Source organism: Somniosus microcephalus, chromosome 25, assembly GCF_052327205.1.
Source record: "Somniosus microcephalus isolate GS21.2 chromosome 25, FLI_Smic_1.0, whole genome shotgun sequence".
NCBI lineage: Eukaryota > Metazoa > Chordata > Chondrichthyes > Squaliformes > Somniosidae > Somniosus > Somniosus microcephalus.
In genome coordinates, this window is record NC_141011.1 from 27141149 (window position 1) to 27160017 (window position 18869).

Sequence of the window (18869 nt, forward strand, 5' to 3'; positions counted from 1 at the left end):
ACAGACCAACATCCACCTCACCCAGTCCAACATCCACCCACCCAGACCAACACCTACCTCACCCAGACCAACATCCACCTCACAGACCAACATCCACCTCACTCAGACCAACATCCACCTCACCCTGACCAACATTCACCTCATCCTGACCAACATCCACCTACCCAGACCAACACCTACCTCACCCAGACCAACATCCACCTCACAGACCAACATCCACCTCACCCTGACCAACATCCACCCACCCTGACCAACATCCACCTACCCAGACCAACACCTACCTCACCCAGACCAACATCCACCTCACAGACCAACATCCACCTCACCCAGACCAACATCCACCTCACCCTGACCAACATTCACCTCACCCTGACCAACATCCACCTCACCTTGACCAACACCCACCCACCCTGACCAACACCCACCCACCCAGGCCAACACACACGCACCCAGTCCAACATCCACCCACCCAGACCAACACCCAACCACCCAGACCAACACCCACGCACCCAGTCCAACATCCACCCACCCAGTCCAACACCCACCTCACTCACACCAACACCCACCTCACCCACACCAACACCCACCCACCCAGACCAACACCCACCTCACCCACACCAACATCCACCTCACCCAGACCAACATCCACCTCACCCAGACCAACATCCACCTCACCCAGTCGAACATCCACCTCACCCAGATCAACATCCACCTCACCCAGACCAACATCCACCTCACCCAATCCAATATCCACCTCACCCAGACCAACATCCACCTCACCCAGACCAACATCCACCTCACCCAATCCAATATCCACCTCACCCAGACCAACATCCACCTCACCCAGACCAACATCCACCCACCCATAGAGTCATAGAGTTGTACAGCACAGAAAGAGGCCCTTCGGCCCATCGTGTCCACGCCAGCCATCAAGCCCTATCCTAATCCCATTTTCCAGCACTTGGTCCATAGCCTTGTATGCTATGGCGTTTCAAGTGCTCATCTAAATGCTTCTTGAATGTTGTGAGAGTTCCTGCCTCTACCACCCTTTCAGGCAGTGAGTTCCAGATTCCAACCACCCTCTGGGTGAACACGTTTTTCCTCAAATCCCCTCTAAACCTCCTGCCCCTTATCTTGAAACTATGCCCCCTGGTTATTGACCCCTCTACTAAGGGGAAAAGTTCCTTTCTATCTACGCTATCTATGCCCCTCATAATTTTGTACACCTCAATCAGGTCCCCCCTCAGCCTTCTCTGCTCTAAGGAAAACAACCCCAGCCTGTCCAGTCTCTCTTCATAGCTGAACCGCTCCAGCCCAGGTAACATCCTGGTGAATCTCCTCTGCACCCTCTCCAATGCAATCACATCCTTCCTATAGTGTGGCGACCAGAACTGCACACAGTATTCCAGCTGTGGCCTAACTCGCGTTTTGTACAGCTCCATCATAACCTCCCTGCTCTTATATTCTATGCCTCGGCTAATGAAGGCAAGTATCCCATATGCCTTTTTAACCACCTTATCTACCAGTTCTGCTGCCTTCGGGGATCTATGTACATGCACACCAAGGTCCCTCTGATCCTCTGTCCTTCCTAGGGTCCTACCATACATTGTGTATTCTCTTGCCTTGTTAGTCCTCCCAAAATGCATCACCTCACACTTTTCAGGGTTAAATTCCATTTGCCACTGTTCTGCCCATCTGACCAACCCATCTATATCGTCCTGTAGCCTGAGGTTTCCCTCCTCGCTACTTACCACTCCACCAATTTTCGTGTCATCTGCAAACTTACTGATCATACCTCCTACATTCATATCTAAATCATTAATGTACACTACAAACAACAAAGGACCCAGCACCGATCCTTGCGGTACACCACTGGACACAGGCTTCCAGTCACAAAAACAACCTTCGACCATCACCCTCTGCCTCCTGCCACTAAGCCAATTTTGGATCCAATGTGCCAAATTGCCCTGGATCCCATGGGCTCTTACCTTCTTGACCAGTCTCCCATGAGGGACTTTGTCAAAAGCCTTACTGAAGTCTATGTAGACTACATCAACTGCACTACCCTCATCCACACACCTAGTCACCCCCTCGAAAAATTCAATCAAATTGGTTAGACATGATCCCCCCCCTGACAAAGCCATGTTGACTATCCTTGATTAATCCTTGCCTCTCCAAGTGGAGACTAATTCTGTCCCTCAGAATTTTTTCCAATAATTTCCCTACCACTGATGTTAGGCTCACTGGCCTGTAATTCCCTGGTTTATCCCTACTACCCTTCTTGAATAATGGTACTACGTTAGCTGTTCTCCAGTCCTCTGGCACCTCCCCTGTGGCCAGAGAGGTTCTGAACATTTGTGTCAGAGGCCCTGCAATCTCCTCCCTTGCCTCACACAGCAGCCTGGGATACATCTCGTCTGGGCCTGGGGATTTATCCACTTTTAAGCCCGCTAAAACCGCTAGTACCTCCTCCCTCTCAATACTAATTTGTTCAAGTATATCACAATCCCCCTGCCTGATTTCTATGCCTACATTGTCCTTCTCCATAGTAAACACAGATGCAAAATAGTCATTTAAAACCTCACCCACATCTTCCAGCTCTACACACAGATTGCTACTTTGGTACCTAATGGGTCCCACTCTTTCCCTGGTTATCCTCTTGCCCTTAATATACTTATAAAACACCTTGGGATTTTCCTTTATTTTGCCCGCCAGTGTTTTTTCATGCCCCCTCTTAGCTCTCCTAAATTCTTTTTTAAGTACCCCCCTGCACTTTCTATACTCCTCTAGGGTGTCCACTGTTTTTAGTCCTTTGTATCTGCCAAAAGCCTCCCTATTTTTCCTAATCCATTCTTGTATATCCCTTGACATCCAGGGTTCCCTGGGCTTGTTGGTCCCACTCTTGACCTTTACAGGAACATGTTGGCGTTGTACTCTCTCTATTTCCTTTCTGAAAGACTCCCACTGCTCTGATGTGGATTTTCCTACAAGTAGCTGATCTCAGTCCACTTTGGCCAGATCCTGCCTCATCATATTAAAATCGGCCTTCCCCCAATTTAGAACCTTTATTTCCGGTCCACCTTTGTCCTTTTCCATGACTACCTTAAATCTCACCGAATTATGGTCACTGTCACCAAAATGCTCTCCTACAGACACTTCTACCACTTGCCCGGCTACATTCCCTAGAATTAGGTCCAGTACCACCCCCTCTCTTGTAGGACTTTCTACATGCTGGCTCAAAAAGCTCTCCTGGATGCACTTCAAGAATTCCGCACCCTCTAAGCCTTTCACACTCTGACTATCCCAGTTAATATTGGGGAAGTTGAAATCCCCTACTATATTACCCTATTATTTCTACACTTCTCTGCGATTTGCCTACATACCTGTTCCTCTATCTCCCCCTGACTGTTTGGGGGCCTATAGTACACTCCCAGCAAAGTGCTTGTCCCCTTTTTGTTTTTAAGTTCTACCCATATGGCCTCATTAGAGGAACCTGCTAAGATATCATCCCTCCTTACAGCAGTAATTGACTCCTTGATTAATATTGCGACACCCCCTCCTCTTTTACACCCCCCTCTGTCTCGCCTGAAGATTCTATACCCCGGAATATTGAGCTGCCAGTCCTGCCCCTCCCTCAACCATGTCTCTGTGATAGCAACAATATCATACTCCCATGTGTTCATCAACACCTTCAATTCATCTGCCTTACTCGCAATACTCCTTGCATTAAAATAAATGCCATCCAGCCTTGCCATACTCCCTTGTGTCGTTACATATTTGCTCTGCCTTCCAGGCTGACTTGTTTTTTCCTCTATATTTGGCTGTGCATCACCCCCTACTATAGCTCCACTCCGTATCCCATCCCCCTGCCAAGTTAGTTTAAACCCCCCCCAACAGTATTAGCAAACCTCCCCGCAAGGATGTTGGTCCCGTTCCCAGACCAACACCCACCCACCCAGACCAACACCCACCCACCCAGTCCAACATCCACCTCACCCAGAATGGCATCCAACTGCAGCTTGAACTTCCCAATGTCTTTGCTTTCATTACCTTATTTGGTGGATCATTTCAGAATGTTCCTCACCTTTTGAATAAAGACGCTGGGCCCGAAATCCCATAATCCCACTCTACCAGACTCCAGATCCAGTCAGAATTCCTGGGGTCACTATCCAGTGATTGGTGCCACTATTTCCTATTGCTAACCAAGTAATATTATGGGCTCACCTTATCTGGGCATTTTAATACTTGATATGCCTCAAGCAGATCGTCCTTAACCTGTGATTTTGAAACTTTTCAATGTGAGGGGTGGGGGGGGGGGCCCTTGAAATATTAACACACTCCCAGGCCCCACCCCACCACCCCTGGTCTTGACTACTGAAGTGCTGTCATTGCAGAAAGTGTATTTTTATTGGTTTACGCAACAGAAATAACGCGTTAGGAAGTCAACAAATAAAAGAAAGTACAGGAATCTGAAAGCCTGAGGGAGCCTTCACCTTAACCTTCACTTCAGACATTGAGCTTCAGCCTCTCTATCCTCATATCTCATCCCAAAGGAGCAAGAATCACTAAACACGTAAAAGTATAGACTGTTTAAATTGGGCAACCGATCGTTTAGTCAGTAGGGAAGGATGGCTTTTTATCCTGTCTGCCTAGGTTAGATTCAAACCAAGGCCTCGAGCGTGCCCTAACCCAACATGAGATCCAGTACCTCCTCAATCCTTTTAAATCCACGGAAAATGATGAGAGAGAGAAACCTGTGAGAGCGGAATTGAGAAATATTAATAGATTGCGCCTTACAGCAGCCACCTCCCACACAAGGCCTGATGATCTGAGTGAGCTGTGTGTTGTGAAAGAATTCATCTCCTCATGTTTGAGTGTTTTCTTCTCATGGATGGGTCCCTTTTGTGTATTTTTTTAATGAGTAGCTTCTAATAAAAACATTATCCAGAGTAATAGAGCTTGTCCAGAGAAAGAGGGACCAAGAAAGAAATTGCATTTATAGAGTGCCCTCTAACATCCTCAGAGCATCCCAAAGTGCGACACATCCAATGAACAACTTTCTGAAGCGCACTCACCGTGGTTAAGTAAGCTAAAAGCCAAAGAGTGCATATCAAAGGCCCACAAACAACAAAGGAGAGGAATGACCAATTAAATTGTTTTTCTATGATTTTGGTTGAGAGAGGAATTTTGCCCAGGACATTGGGGCAACTCCCTACTCTTCGAATAATACCTTGGGATCTTGAACGTCCATTGGAGCCAACAGACAGTGCTTCAGTTTAGAGTCTCATCCGAAAGACGGCACCTCCGACAGTGCAGCACTCCCTCAGTATTGCACTGGAGTATCAGCCTGAATTCAGTGCACAAATCCTGGAGTGGGGCTTGAGCCCACAACCTTCTGAGCCAGCCTTATAGCTCCTCCCTCAATGGTCCAGTGGGTAATTCAACACCTGGTGTGGTTATAAAGCCATGCAGAAGGTTCAGGTTCAATTCGTAGTCTGTGCCGAATTAGCTGATCCCATCTGGGTGGCATTTGGGGTGGCACATTTGGGCTCGGTGCCCCTGAGGTGGGTGGGGAAAAATCAGCCAGGCTTCCCACTCCCTAGCAGAGAGGTCAATAACCAGGGGTCATAGATTTAAAGTAATTGGTTGGAGGTCTAGAGGGGAGTTGAGAACGTTTTTCACCCAGAGGCTGGTGGGGGTCTGGAACTCATTGCCTGAAAGGGTGGTAGAGCCAGAAATCCTTATCGCATTTAAAAAGTACTTGGATATGCACTTGGAAGTGCCGCGACCTGCAGGGCTACCGACCAAGAGCTGGAAAGTGGGATTAAGCTGGATAGTTCTTCTTTGGCTGGCACAGACACGATGGGCCGAATGGCCTCCCTCTGTGCTGTAAATTTCTATGATTCCTGATCATTATCCAGCGAATCCTGCTACACATTGCGTGTGGACAGGATTGGGCTCAGGGTTGAGGCCTGCTGACCTTCTGGCTGGGCTCACATTTGACCAACACTTGTGTTAGGTACTGGAGGGGATCTGGTCCCGTGAAGCTGTACCCCAGCACAGGAGTAAACTGGGAATAAAAACTGGGTTCGAGCACATTAATAATTAAGGCAATCAGCTCCATGCAGATCTCCAGGGAGAATCATTTGAGTATTGAAAGTGCCTACTTATGATCTCAAGCATTTCTCTGATCCCTCGATTAAGCCCCAGTGTTTCCATGGCAACGGCGACATTCTCATGTTCCCCCGAACCTTCGCAGCCTTTTCACCCAGGGGGGTTATTCAGCTTCAGAGTTTGTCACCGCCGGCAAAGTGTTGCTCAGGGTGTCGGCGCAGGCCAGCGCTTTTGAGTTGGGAGTCTGCTGCTGTGGAGCGGGAGCAAAATGTCGGAAGTGCTCTTGTGCAGCAGAGCAAAAGGCCGAGCTGTGCGCTGGAGAGAGGGCCTTCACCCGGCTCTGCCACCAGGCGCCGGTCGCTGTCTGCCCGAGCGGTACTGTTGCCCAGGCAACGGCTGCTCCCCCTATTGTAGGCCCAGCTTTGCCGAGCGTTGACTCCTGCACCAGGCAGAATCTTTTTTTTGTTATCATTATAGCCTCCTGACTGCGCTGGAAGTGAACGGCTTACTGTTCCCCAGCTGTGAGTGTGTCACAGTTTCTCTGTGTAATTAGCCCTTTTACGATTGCTTCGCACTGGCATTTGCTGTCATTATGTGAGGAGTAAATCACTCGGGATGCTCAGAATAGAAAAGGCGTAGCCCAGCGGCGGTGTGTAGTATCCGTTAAGGGTAGATTGCAATCCCTGTAACAAATGTAGAGATTATATACTGTTGTATAAATGAGGCATTGCGCCATCTAATACCTTCTACCTCCGCCTGAAGTACATAACAGTCTGTTACATTGTCCGAATGAATTACTGTACACTTCACTCTAGCAGTCTCACAACCGTTCCATTATCATATCTGGTCTAGGCTGCAATTCCCTTTAAAACTAAGAGAGAGACTGAGACAGCTCCGTGGTAATGGTTCAGTGAGTGAATGCCTCACCCGGTGTAACTCTGAGCAATACAGTTCACTAGGCCCTGGGTTCAATGCTGAGTTACTGATCTCGGCCTAGGTGCCTGTTAGGGGCACTGCAATTGGCTTCAGCGCTGCTGGATTAAGGAGAGGAAAATCAGCCAGAGTCCCCGCTCCCGCTCGCTACCCGCTGACTCTGAATGCAAAGTGTACACGTGTGGGCATCGGGAGAGAACGGGATCTGGCTCGGCGGTGGTGCTTTCTGCGGTCGAATATCCCACCAACACTCACTGTCTAGGCACACGCATGGAGACTAGACACTTGGGCAAGATCCCAGAGGGCTGGCGGACCAGTCAGTGGAGTACGAAGCATAATGAATCACAGAATAGAATCATAGAATGACACAGCACAGAAAGAGGCCATTCGGCACATCGTGCCTGTGCCAGCTCTTTGAAAGAGTTATCCAATTAGTCCCATTCCCCTGCTCTGTCATCACAGCCTTGCAAATTTTTCCCCTTCAAGTAATTATCCAAATCCCTTCTGAAAGTTATTACATCTGATTCCACCACCTTTTCAGGCATTGCATTCCAGATCACAACAACTCACTGTGTAAAATTTTTTTTCTCATGTCCTTTTGCCAGTTACCTTAAATCTGTGCCCTCTGGTTACCGACCCTTCTGCAATGGGCAGTTTCTCCTTGTTTATTCTATCAAAACCCTTCTTTGAACACCTCTATCAAATCTCCCTTTAACCTTCTCTGCTCAACAGAGAACAACCCCAGTTTCTCTAGTCTCTCCATGTAACTGAAGTCTTTCATCCCTGGCACCATTCTAGTAAATCTCCTCTGCACCCTCTATAAGGCCTTGACATTCTTCCTAAAGTGTGGTGCCCAGAACTGAACACAATACTCCAGCTGGGGCCTAACCAGTGTTTTATAAAGGTTTAGCATAACTTCCTTACTTTTGTACTCTATGCCTCCATTAATAAAGCCAAGTATGCCTTTTTAACAGCCTTCTCAACTTGTCCTGCCAGCTACAAAGACTTGTGTACATATACCCCCAGGTCTCTCTGTTCTTGCACCCCCTTTAAAATTACACCGTTTCGTTTATATTGCCTCTCCTCATTCTTCCAACCAAAATGAATCACTTCACACTTCTCTGCGTTAAATTTCATCTGCCATGTGTCTGCCCATTTCACCAGTCTGTCTATGTTCTCCTGAAGTCTGTTACTATCTGCCTCATTGTTTACTACATTTCTAAGTTTTGTGTTATCTGCAAATATTGAAATTATGCCCTGTATACCCAAGTCCAGGTCATTAATATATATCAAAAAGTCCCAACACCGACTCCTGGGGGACACCACTGTATACTTCCCTCCAGTCTGAAAAACAACCGTTCACCACTACTCTCTCCTTTCTGCCCTTTAGCTAATTTCATATCCACGCAGCTACTGCCCCTTTAATCCCATGGACTTCTAATTTGCTAACAAGTCTATTATGTGGTACTTTATCAAACTCCTTTTGAAAGTCCATATACACAACATCAGCCCCATTTCCCTCAGCAACCCTCTCCGATGCTTCATCAAAGAACTCAATCAAGTTAATCAAACACGATTTGCCTTTCACAAATCCGTGCTGACTTTCATTTATTAACCCATATTTTTCCGAATGCCAATTAATTTTGTCCCGTATTATTGTCTCTAAAAGTTTCCCCACCACCAATGTTAGGCTGTTTGGCCTGTAATTGCCTGGTTTATCCCTCTCCCCTTTTTTGAAGAGGAGTGTAACATTTGCAATCCTCCAGTCATCTCGCACCACGCCCGTATCTAAGATTGTGGCCAGAGCCTCTGCAATCTCCACCCTTACTTCCTAGGATGCATCCCATCCAGGCAGGGTGACTTTTCTACTTTGGGCACTGCCAACCTTTCAAGTACCTCCTCGTTATCTCTTTTTATCTTATCCAATTTCTCTACTACCCCCTCCTTTACTGTGATATTGGCAGAATCCTCTTCTTTAGTGAAGACAGATGCAAAGTACTCATTTAGTACCTCAGCCATGCCCGCTGTCTCCAAAAGAAGATCTCCTTTTTGATCCCTAATCAGCTCCACCTCTCCTTTGACTACCCTCTTACTATTTATATATTTATAAAATACTTTGGGGTTTGCGTTTATTCTAGCCGCTAATCTATTCTCATACACTTTCTTTGCCCCTCTTATTTCCATTTTCAGTTCTTCTCTGTACTTTTTGTATTCAGCTTGGCTCTCTACTGTATTATGAGCCTAAAATTTATCATAAGCATTCTTTTTCAGTTTCATTTTAATTTCTATATCTTTAGTCATCCAGGGAGCTCTAGCTTTGGATGCCCATCCTTTCCCCATTCGTGGGAATATATCTAGACTGAACCAGAACCATCTCCCCTTTAAATGCCTCCCATTGCTCCTTTACTGTTTTGCCTGCCAATCTTCGATTCCAATCCACCTGGGCCAGATCGCCTTTTCAGCTCACTGAAATTAGTCCTCCTCCAGTTGAGTATTTTCACATTTGAATGTTCCTTGTCCTTTTCCATAACTACGCTAAACTTAATGATGCTGTGATCACTGTTTCCCAAATGCTCCCCCACTGATACACGCCCCACTTGCCCCACTTCATTCCCCAGAACCAGATCCAGCACTGCTTCCTTCCTTCCTCGTTGGGTTGGATATATACTGATCAAGAAGGTTCTCTGACGAGGAAAAAACCCTCCGATGTGTGCTCAGAGATGAGGAGGATTCTCCACAGAGGTGAGGTGCAATCACACCAGCAGTCCGGGGTAGAATAGTCATCTATCTGAGATAAAACTTGTGCTTAATATCTCGCAGCCCTAGCACGCGCGCTCCCCACATGGATGAGTGTGCTGTGTTTCTGACAGTCTGGAACAGGCTGCTACAAGGAGCAAAAAAGTTATCGTTTAATATCTAGTCTTTTTCTGAGCAATAGATATAACGTCTTTCACAGCTGGGGATTCAAGATTAATTCAGTTTCGGATAAATGTAGAAAAAAATCATTCTGTAAACAGTTAGCTGACAACAATGAGGTTGTCAACTGCTCCTTGCAGCTCTGCTTGTGAGCGACATGGCTGTGAAACAGATGTGTCTGTGATTGTGAGTGACATGGCTGTGTGGGAGATGTGCCTCTGATGGTGAGCGACATGGCTCTGATTGTGAGCAGTGTACCTCCGATTGTGACTGATGTGTCTCTGATTGTAACCAACTTACCAAGTCATTCCTCATAGCCCATCCCCCCCAAAAATGTGAAACATTTTAACTAATCACTGTCCAATGATTGGTGCCACGACTGCTCGCTCCTCAGGTGCATTCTGGGAAGGATGACATGGCTGTTTTCGAATCAGAGTGGATGCATAACAGACTCATATTGTACATGAACTTTCTGGGAGTGAATTGGCAATGTTGCCAGACACCACTAGTGTGATTCACACAGAGGGTACTACACATGAGCGGCGTGATGGAGACCCATTGATGAAAGTTGTCAGTGGCTTCAAGTGCTGGCCTACTCGCTGTCATGGTAACATCAGTGTTGCAACAAGCACAATTTTGTTTGACAGTTTTCTCCACTATGTGTCAGCCTGGCTCAGTGGGTGGCACTCACGCCTCGGAGTCAGAAGGTTGTGGGTTCAAGTCCCACTCCAGGGACTTGAGCACAAAAATCCAGGCTGACACTCCAGTGCAGTGCTGAGGGAGTGCTGCACTGTCGGAGATATCGGGCTGGATTTTCATGTAGGAGGCGGGACTACAACTTTCGGGGTTGTAGTCCCGCCTCCATCGAGTTCTAGCCAACCCACGTGATTTTGACTTGATTGACCTTGTTGAGCCCGCCCAGCAGGCCAATTAAGGGCCACCCGGCAACAGGTGACATCACAGATTGATATTTCATCTGTCAAGACCTTTTGACAGATGAAATATCAGCGTTTCACAGCTGTTTGAAGCTGTCAAACACTGACAATCTGTATTCCAAGTTAATTCCTTCCTCTCAGGATGATTTAGAGATCTCTCCGGAACAGAAAGCTGAATGCTGCAATTTTTGACAGATCGCGGCCATTCTGCTTTCTGTGCCGGTGAGGTGAGGGACTCCTGAGACCTGAAGGAAGGAAGGCTGTAAAGGTAAGTAAAACTTCTTTAAACACTTTGAACACACCAAACACACTTACCTCTGCACTCATGCACCCATCACTCACCTGAACACCAGACATCTCGACCCCTTCAGCCCGACGGCCCGCCTCGCTAACTTGGCGTGGTTTGGAGCTGTCGGGAATCCCACACTTCAAGAATGAAAATAGGGATTAGGCTAAAAACTGCCTGTTAACTACTTGTTAACAGGCAGTTAGTTGGCACTAATCACCTTCCCGCCTCGGGGAGGCGGGTCCCAGTGCGGGTCGGGTACCCGCCTCCTTTGAAACTGGCATGGGGGCGGGATGGGTTCATGCCCCCCCCCCAATTTTGGGATTTTAACCCCCCACACGCCTCCAATCCCGCCTCCACGGCCCAATGAAAATCCTGCCCATCATCTTTCTGAGACGTTAAACCAAGGCCCTGTCTGCCCCCTCAAGTGGATGTAAAAGATCCCATGGCACTATTTCGAAGAAGAGCAGGGGAGTTATCCCTGGTGTCCTGGCCAATATTTCCCACTAAAACAGATTATCTGGTCATTATCACATTGCTGTTTGTGGGAGCTTGCTGGGCGGATATTGGCTGCTGCGTTTTCTACATTACAACAGTGACTCCACTTCAAAAGTACTTCATTGGCTGTAAAGCACTTTGGGATGTCCTAAGGTTATGAAAGGTGCTATATAAATGCAAGTCTTTCTTTTCCTCCCCTCCTCTTCTGAAGGTGTTGGCTCCTGTTAGGTGGGGTACAGCTCCACTGGTGCTGGTTGGTTTCCAGAACCATTCCCAATCCCATTTTTTCCACAAGCATTGGCCGCTATCTGTTCACGGAGGACGTCACAGTCATGGCTGATCCTGTCCTCGCCTTACAAAGATTTCAATGCAGATTGCGAGCACTAGTATTAAATGAAATACTCTCACTTTCACTAGTATTTAATTAGAATCTCTCACTTTGTTCATATTTTCATGTGAACTTTAAACATTTTGTGCACCATTACATGTTTTGGTCAGGTGCAGCGGGGGTTGGGTACAGGGTAAAGCCTCCAATGGCCCACTCCACCCGCCCCACCAACGTGCCCTAACCTCAAGCTTGGAAGAATGCCCTCTACTGGACCAGTGTGATGTTTCTATTTCCCAATCAGACTCAGATTGCCAATCTGTTTTGGAATAAGCTCCCAGTTGCAGGCAATTCTGTACTGTGTGCTCTATGCCCATGTGCATGCCCAGCCCCATCTCACGTGAGATCCCTTACACGCAACTGAGAGAAAGAGGAGGTTTCCATCTCATGAGTCCATCTGGGTTTGAGCCCATGCCCCAGAGGTAAGAAGGCGGCATTGGCGGGTAAATCCACCCAACCCGCGCTCCCAACGGGAAGCCATGCTCAAAAGGAGCGCAGGTCGGAGACAGGGCTACAAAACGGGCCCACGCTCCCTCCAAGCATGGCTCCCCACTGTAATCCAATCACTCCAAACTCTCTCTAATAATTAGCATCAAATTACCAGTGAATCTGATAAACTTCAGCTCAGAGCCAGATGCTGCGACTCGATATTTAGAACAGAAATTAATTAATTGGAATCCAAAATGTATACGGCCATTTAAGCAACACCTCAATTTTAAAATTCTCATCCTTGTTTTCAAATCCCTCCAGGGCCTCACCCCCTCCCTATCTCTGTAATCTCCTCCAGCCCTACAACCCCCCGAGATCTCTGCACTCCGCCAATTCTGGCATCTTGAGCATCCCTGATTTGCATCGCTCCACCATTGGTGGCCATGCCATCAGCTTCCAAGGCCCTACGCTTCTGGAATTCCTTCCCTAAACCTCTCCGCCTCTCCACCTCTCTTTCCTCCTTTAAAGCGCTCCTTAAAACCTACCTTTTTGACCAAGCGCTTGTCCTAATGGCCCTGAAATTAGGATCGGGAGCTTGCTGCACGTGCAAGCCCCCGATGTGCACTCACCCTGCGCGCCGACATCTGAAGCCTGGGCCTGCTTGCATTTCCTGTCACTGGCCCGGTTCAGATGTCGGCGCAATGTGCTTACCTGATCCAGCGGCGTAGTTAGTGCGATGTGCCGGCTGGGATCAGGTGAGCACTGTGCAGCCAATCAGGGGAGGGGAAACTCATTCATGAGTTTGACAGTAAGAGCTGTCAAACTCATGAAAACTCCTGGCCCCAAAACACTACTTAAACCTGAAAGAATTTTTTAAAAAACATTGCACTACTTAAATGAACAATAAAGAACTCTGAAAAACTATTTTAAACAATAATTTTAAAATTTGAAAAAAAAATTTATATAAAAAATCGGGGCTAAAACTAAACTTACCTTACTGTAAATTCTTTAAAAATAACAAACCTATGGGAAAAAAAAATCTCAATTGTACTAAAAGCCCACTTACCTGAAAAACGAAGTACTTACGTGTGGTTTTTCAATGCCTTTACGCGCGCGCAACTCTGAAAAAAAAAGGAATTTCACTGCGCATGCGCTGCCTGTGCAGTCGCGCGCGTTCTGCCTCTTAACCCCTTGGGTCAGAGGACAGGAAATGCCGGTTTTCAGCACATGCGCTGTGCATGCTGAAAACCGGCAATTCCGCCGGGCACACGCGTGAGTACCCCGTCCGTACTCACGTGTTGTGCCCGGAATTACTGGGCCAATATCTCCTTATGTGGCTTGGTGTCAAATTCTGTTTGATAACGCTCCTGTGAAGCGCCTTGGGACATTTTACTACGTTAAAGGTGCTATATAAATGCAAGTTGTTGTTGCCGTTGATAGGTATAAAATGCTTGCTGTTTTGGGGGAAAAGTTTCCCAACTGTGATAGACTGAAAGCTGTGTTTGATGTGAAAACAGAGAGGTTATCTTGATGGATAGGATCTGATCTGTGTTACTGCAGCAGAGATTCAGGGATGATCAGTTGAAGCTGTGTTGGCTGGGACAGGGTTTTAAATAAAGAGCCTAATTAAAATCTGAATAATCTATGTTTAGAACGCTGGTAACTGGTACTTTCGATCCTTAATCAAGGTGTGACATGAGAAGTGTTGCTGTGTGGTAATGACACGCACTAATAGGATTTCATTGCTCAGAATTGAAAAGTAGGGAAGTTATGCTAAACCTGTATCGAACCTTGGTTAGACCACACTTAGAGCACTCTGTACAGTTCTGGTCACCATATTATAAAAAGGTTATAGAGGCACTGGAGAGGGTGCAGAGATTTACAAGGATGATACCAGAAATTCAAGGGTATACATATCAGGAAAGGATTGTTGAAGTCCAGCTCCACAGACAGCAGTTCTCCTGTATGGCTCTTGTACCACTCCTATATCATTCCGTACAGCTCCTATACCGCTCCTATACCATTCTGTACAGCTCCTATACTGTTCCTATACCGTTCCATACAGCTCCTATACCGCTCCTATACCGTTCCATACAGCTCCTATACCGCTCCTATACTGTTCCATACTGCTCCTATACTGTTCCATACAGCTCCTATACCACTCCTATACCATTCCATACAGCTCCTATACTGTTCCATACAGCTCCTATACCGCTCCTATATCAGAAGTCACACAACACCAGGTTATAGTCCAACAGTTTTATTTGAAATCACAAGCTTTCGGAGCGCTGCTCCTTAGTCAGGTGAAGTGGAGAGATGCATAAAGACACAGCTTATATAGTCAGAGAATAATGCCAGATGATTACAGGTAATCTTTCTAACTGCCATTTATCACAACTCGGCAGAGAGATAATCACAGCAATCAAAGGTGTGAATGGTGTCCAAACAGGTCAGTCAGGAAAACATTACACCAAAGAACAATGAGGTGGGGTCACAAGGGGTCAAATGTTGCAGATGCTGGGGTCTGTATGAAAAACAAAAAACAGACAAAAAAACATTTTTTTTGCTGGAAATCACAGCAGGTCCGGCCGCATCTGTGTAGAGAGAACAAGCCAATGACGACTCGAGTCTGGATGACCCTACGTCAGGTGGGGTTACATGTAGCGTGACATGAACCCAAGATCCCGGTTGAGGCTGTCCTAATGAGTGCGGAACTTGGCTATCAGTTTCTGCTCTACGATTTTGCGTTGTCGTGTGTCTCGAAGGCTGCCTTGGAGAATGCTTACCCGAAGATCGGAGGCTGAATGTCCTTGACTGCTGAAGTGTTCCCCGACTGGGAGGGAACACTCCTGCCTGGCGATTGTTGCGCGGTGTCCGTTCATCCGTTGTCGCAGTGTCTGCATGGTCTCGCCGATGTACCATGCTCCGGGGCATCCTTTCCTCCCAGTCGGGGAACACTTCAGCAGTCAAGGACATTCAGCCTCCGATCTTCGGGTAAGCATTCTCCAAGGCGGCCTTCGAGACATACGACAACGCAAAATCGTCGAGCAGAAACTGATAGCCAAGTTCCGCACTCATGAGGACGGCCTCAACCGGGATCTTGGGTTCATGTCACGCTATATGTAACCCCACCTGACGTAGGGTCATCCAGACTCGAGTCGTCGTTGGCTTGTTCTCTCTACACAGATGTGGCCGGACCTGCTGTGATTTCCAGCAAAAAAAATGTTTTTTTGTCTGTTTTTTTGTTTTTTATACAGACCCCAGCATCTGCAACATTTGACCCCTTGTGACTCCACCTCATTGTTCTTTGATGTAATGTTTTCCTGACTGACCTGTTTGGACACCATTCACACCTTTGATTGCTGTGATTATCTCTCTGCCGAGGTGTGATAAATGGCAGTTAGAAAGATTACCTGTAATCATCTGGTATTATTCTCTGACTATATAAGCTGTGTCTTTATGCATCTCTCCACTTCACCTGACGAAGGAGCAGCGCTCCGAAAGCTTGTGATTTCAAATAAAACTGTTGGACTATAACCTGGTGTTGTGTGACTTCTTACATTTGTCCACCCCAGTCCAACACCGGCATCTTCACACCATGGCTCCTATACCATTCCATACAGCTCCTATACCTCTCCTATACCATTCCATATAGCTCCTATACCTCTCCTATATGGTATCATACAGCTCCTATACCATTCCATACAGCTCCTATACCGCTCCTGTGGGCCATTCTTCCTTTGTGAGCCTCCACTATAGGGCCAGCACAGCTCAGCCTCATCCTCATCCTGTCTTCATTCAATGTCCTTCCATTTGCATTTCTAGCAGGAATCACTGCATAGAGGTCAGGAGCAGGAACTTTGGCCCTCCCCGCCCCGAAGTCGAGGGATACTAATGGTCCACCACCATCATCTCAGCTGAGGTCAGTTAACTCAGCACAGACTACCGATTGAATCTGGATCTTCCTGACTTGTAGAATATTATAAATATTCCACGATTTATAGCATATGCAATTGGCTAGATAATTGAGACAGGAAGGAGTACGGGTGTGTGGGCTTAGTACATATGAGTGAGGAAGATAAACAGAGCCTTGGTCAGACCCCACCTGGAGCACTGCATTCAGTTCTGGGCACCGCACCTCAGGAGGGGTGCAGTGTAGATTCGCCAGAATGATACCGGGGCTAAAAGGGTTAATTTACGAGGCCAGGTTCCATAAACTTGGCTTGTATTGTCGAGAGTTTAGAAGATTGCAGGGTGATCTAATCGAGATGTTTAAAATGATGAAGGGATTCGATAGAGTAGATGTGAAGAAGCTGTTTCCTCTGGTGGGGGAACCCAGAATAAGGGGGCACAATCTTAAAATTAGAGCCAGGCCGTTCAGGAGTGAAATCAGGAAGCACTTTTTCACACAAAGGGTAGAGGAAATCTGGACCTCTCTCCCCCAAAAGGCTGTGGATGCTGATTCAACTGAAATTTTCACGGCTGAGATCGACAGATTTTTATTGGGTAAGGGGTTGTCAAGGGATAGAGGTCAAAGGTGAGTAAATGGGAGCTGAGGTACCGATCAGCCATGATCTAATTGAATGACGGAACAGGCTCGAGGGGCTGAATGGCCTGCTCCTCTACCTATTTTCCTGTAACAGTATGGACAATAGGCTTCAGCTGTCTGCTAATTCCACACAGTCACTCTGAACCTGGGCGGCGGAAAGCAGTGAGAGCGGCCTTTTGCCGCAAAACTGTCCTGAGATCGGCCTGATTAAAAAATGTTGTTCTGCGACGTTACTGATGTTAATTTTTTTCCATTCCCCTACAGATTCTGACAGTCTGTCCAGCCCCACGCACCTGAGCCTCAGCCTGTCGGAGGGGGATGAGCAGCTGGACAGGCTACAGCAAGTGGAGATCGCAAGAATGATGCCAATGTCTCAATGGAAAGCCGGTACGGTACAGGCCTGGCTGGAGGTTGTCATGGCGATGCCAATGTACATCAAATCCTGCACCGAGAATGTCAAAAGTGGAAGGGTAAGAATATGGGAACCCAGCCTACATATTTAACTCTTCCCTGGTCCAGGGACCCTATAGTACCCCACAGAGATTGGCTCATATGCAACAGCCATAGGCACACCCCACTGCTGGGACTCTGGTGTGTGCAGAGAGAAGGAGAGGGCCACTCATTCACACTGACCAACCCACAACACAGAGTATGTCAGAGAGAGGGAGAAACATCTGAACCCCCCCAAGTCCCCCAACCCCACCTTTTCTCCATGCTCTGCAGCCTTGTGCTCTGCTTATTCTTGGTGAATCACACAACTGACACCTTGGATTAGTGAAAATTGAAGAGGATGAAATATATTAGCACAGCCTGACGCAAGGCCTGTTAATTGTTCGTATGCTTCATATTTTGACTGTTTATCTGCACTGTATGCAATTACTGAGAGTTGCCTGAGGACTCAGGCTGCTGGAGAAATATATTCTTTTTCTTGTGAAACCTGAAGTAATTAGATGGCATCAAGCTTGCGTGTTAATCAGCTGTAGGTTGTCGGAGGGGCGAAGATGGAGAGAGGGGCGGAGTTCCATACTGTTGAGGTGCTAGAGCAGGAAGCAGTACGATGATTCTTGAATTCAACAGAGTGAAGGTGCAGGGAGGAGGAACAGCAAGTAGGACAGGATATTTGGAGCTAGTATAGCCTAGTCTACCTCAAAACCTTCGCTGGCTGTTAGTAACACTGAGCACAGTCCCTATCTCTAAAGTCCAAATGTGGAGCCTTTCCAGCTCACTGATCTCCGTGCAATGTTGTGTTATGGTCCATGTCTTCCCCTAAATGCTAATGCTGCCCCAGCCCTTCACTCAACGGGGGGGCCCGAGGCTCCCCTAAACCTTCACACTAGGGGCCGAGGCTGCCCCAGCCCTTCACTCACTGGGCCCAAGGCTGCCCCAGCCCTTCACTCACTGGGCCCAAGGCTGCCCCAGCCCTTCACTCACTGGGGGCTCGAGGCGCCCCCAATCCTTCACTCACTGGGCCCAAGGCTGCCCCAGCCCTTCACTCACTGGGGGCTGAGGCTCCCCCAATCCTTCACTCACTGGGCCCAAGGCTGCCCCAGCCCTTCACTCACTGGGGGCTCGAGGCGCCCCCAATCCTTCACTCACTGGGCCCAAGGCTGCCCCAGCCCTTCACTCACTGGGGGGCCCGAGGCTGCCCCAGCCCTTCACTCACTGGGGGGCCCGAGGCTGCCCCAGCCCTTCACTCACCATGGGCCGAGGCTCCCCCAATCCTTCACTCACTGGGCCCAAGGCTGCCCCAGCCCTTCACTCACTGGGGGGCCCGAGGCTCCCCTAACCCTGATTCCCTGGGGACTGAGGCTCCCCCAGCCCTTC

At 47.8% G+C, this 18869-nt stretch overlaps 1 protein-coding gene across 5 annotated transcripts in view; it reads left to right on the forward strand.

Annotated features, from left to right (window-relative positions):
- LOC147100558 (kazrin-like) overlaps positions 1-18869 on the forward strand; it is a 701207-nt gene that overhangs the window by 634147 nt on the left and 48191 nt on the right. For all 5 annotated transcript variants that reach the window (XM_085966932.1, XM_085966930.1, XM_085966931.1 and 2 more), the window contains one exon: positions 17310-17515. In XM_085966932.1, coding sequence (XP_085823058.1) covers positions 17310-17515 — 206 coding nt within the window. The remainder of the gene's footprint in view (positions 1-17309; positions 17516-18869) is intronic.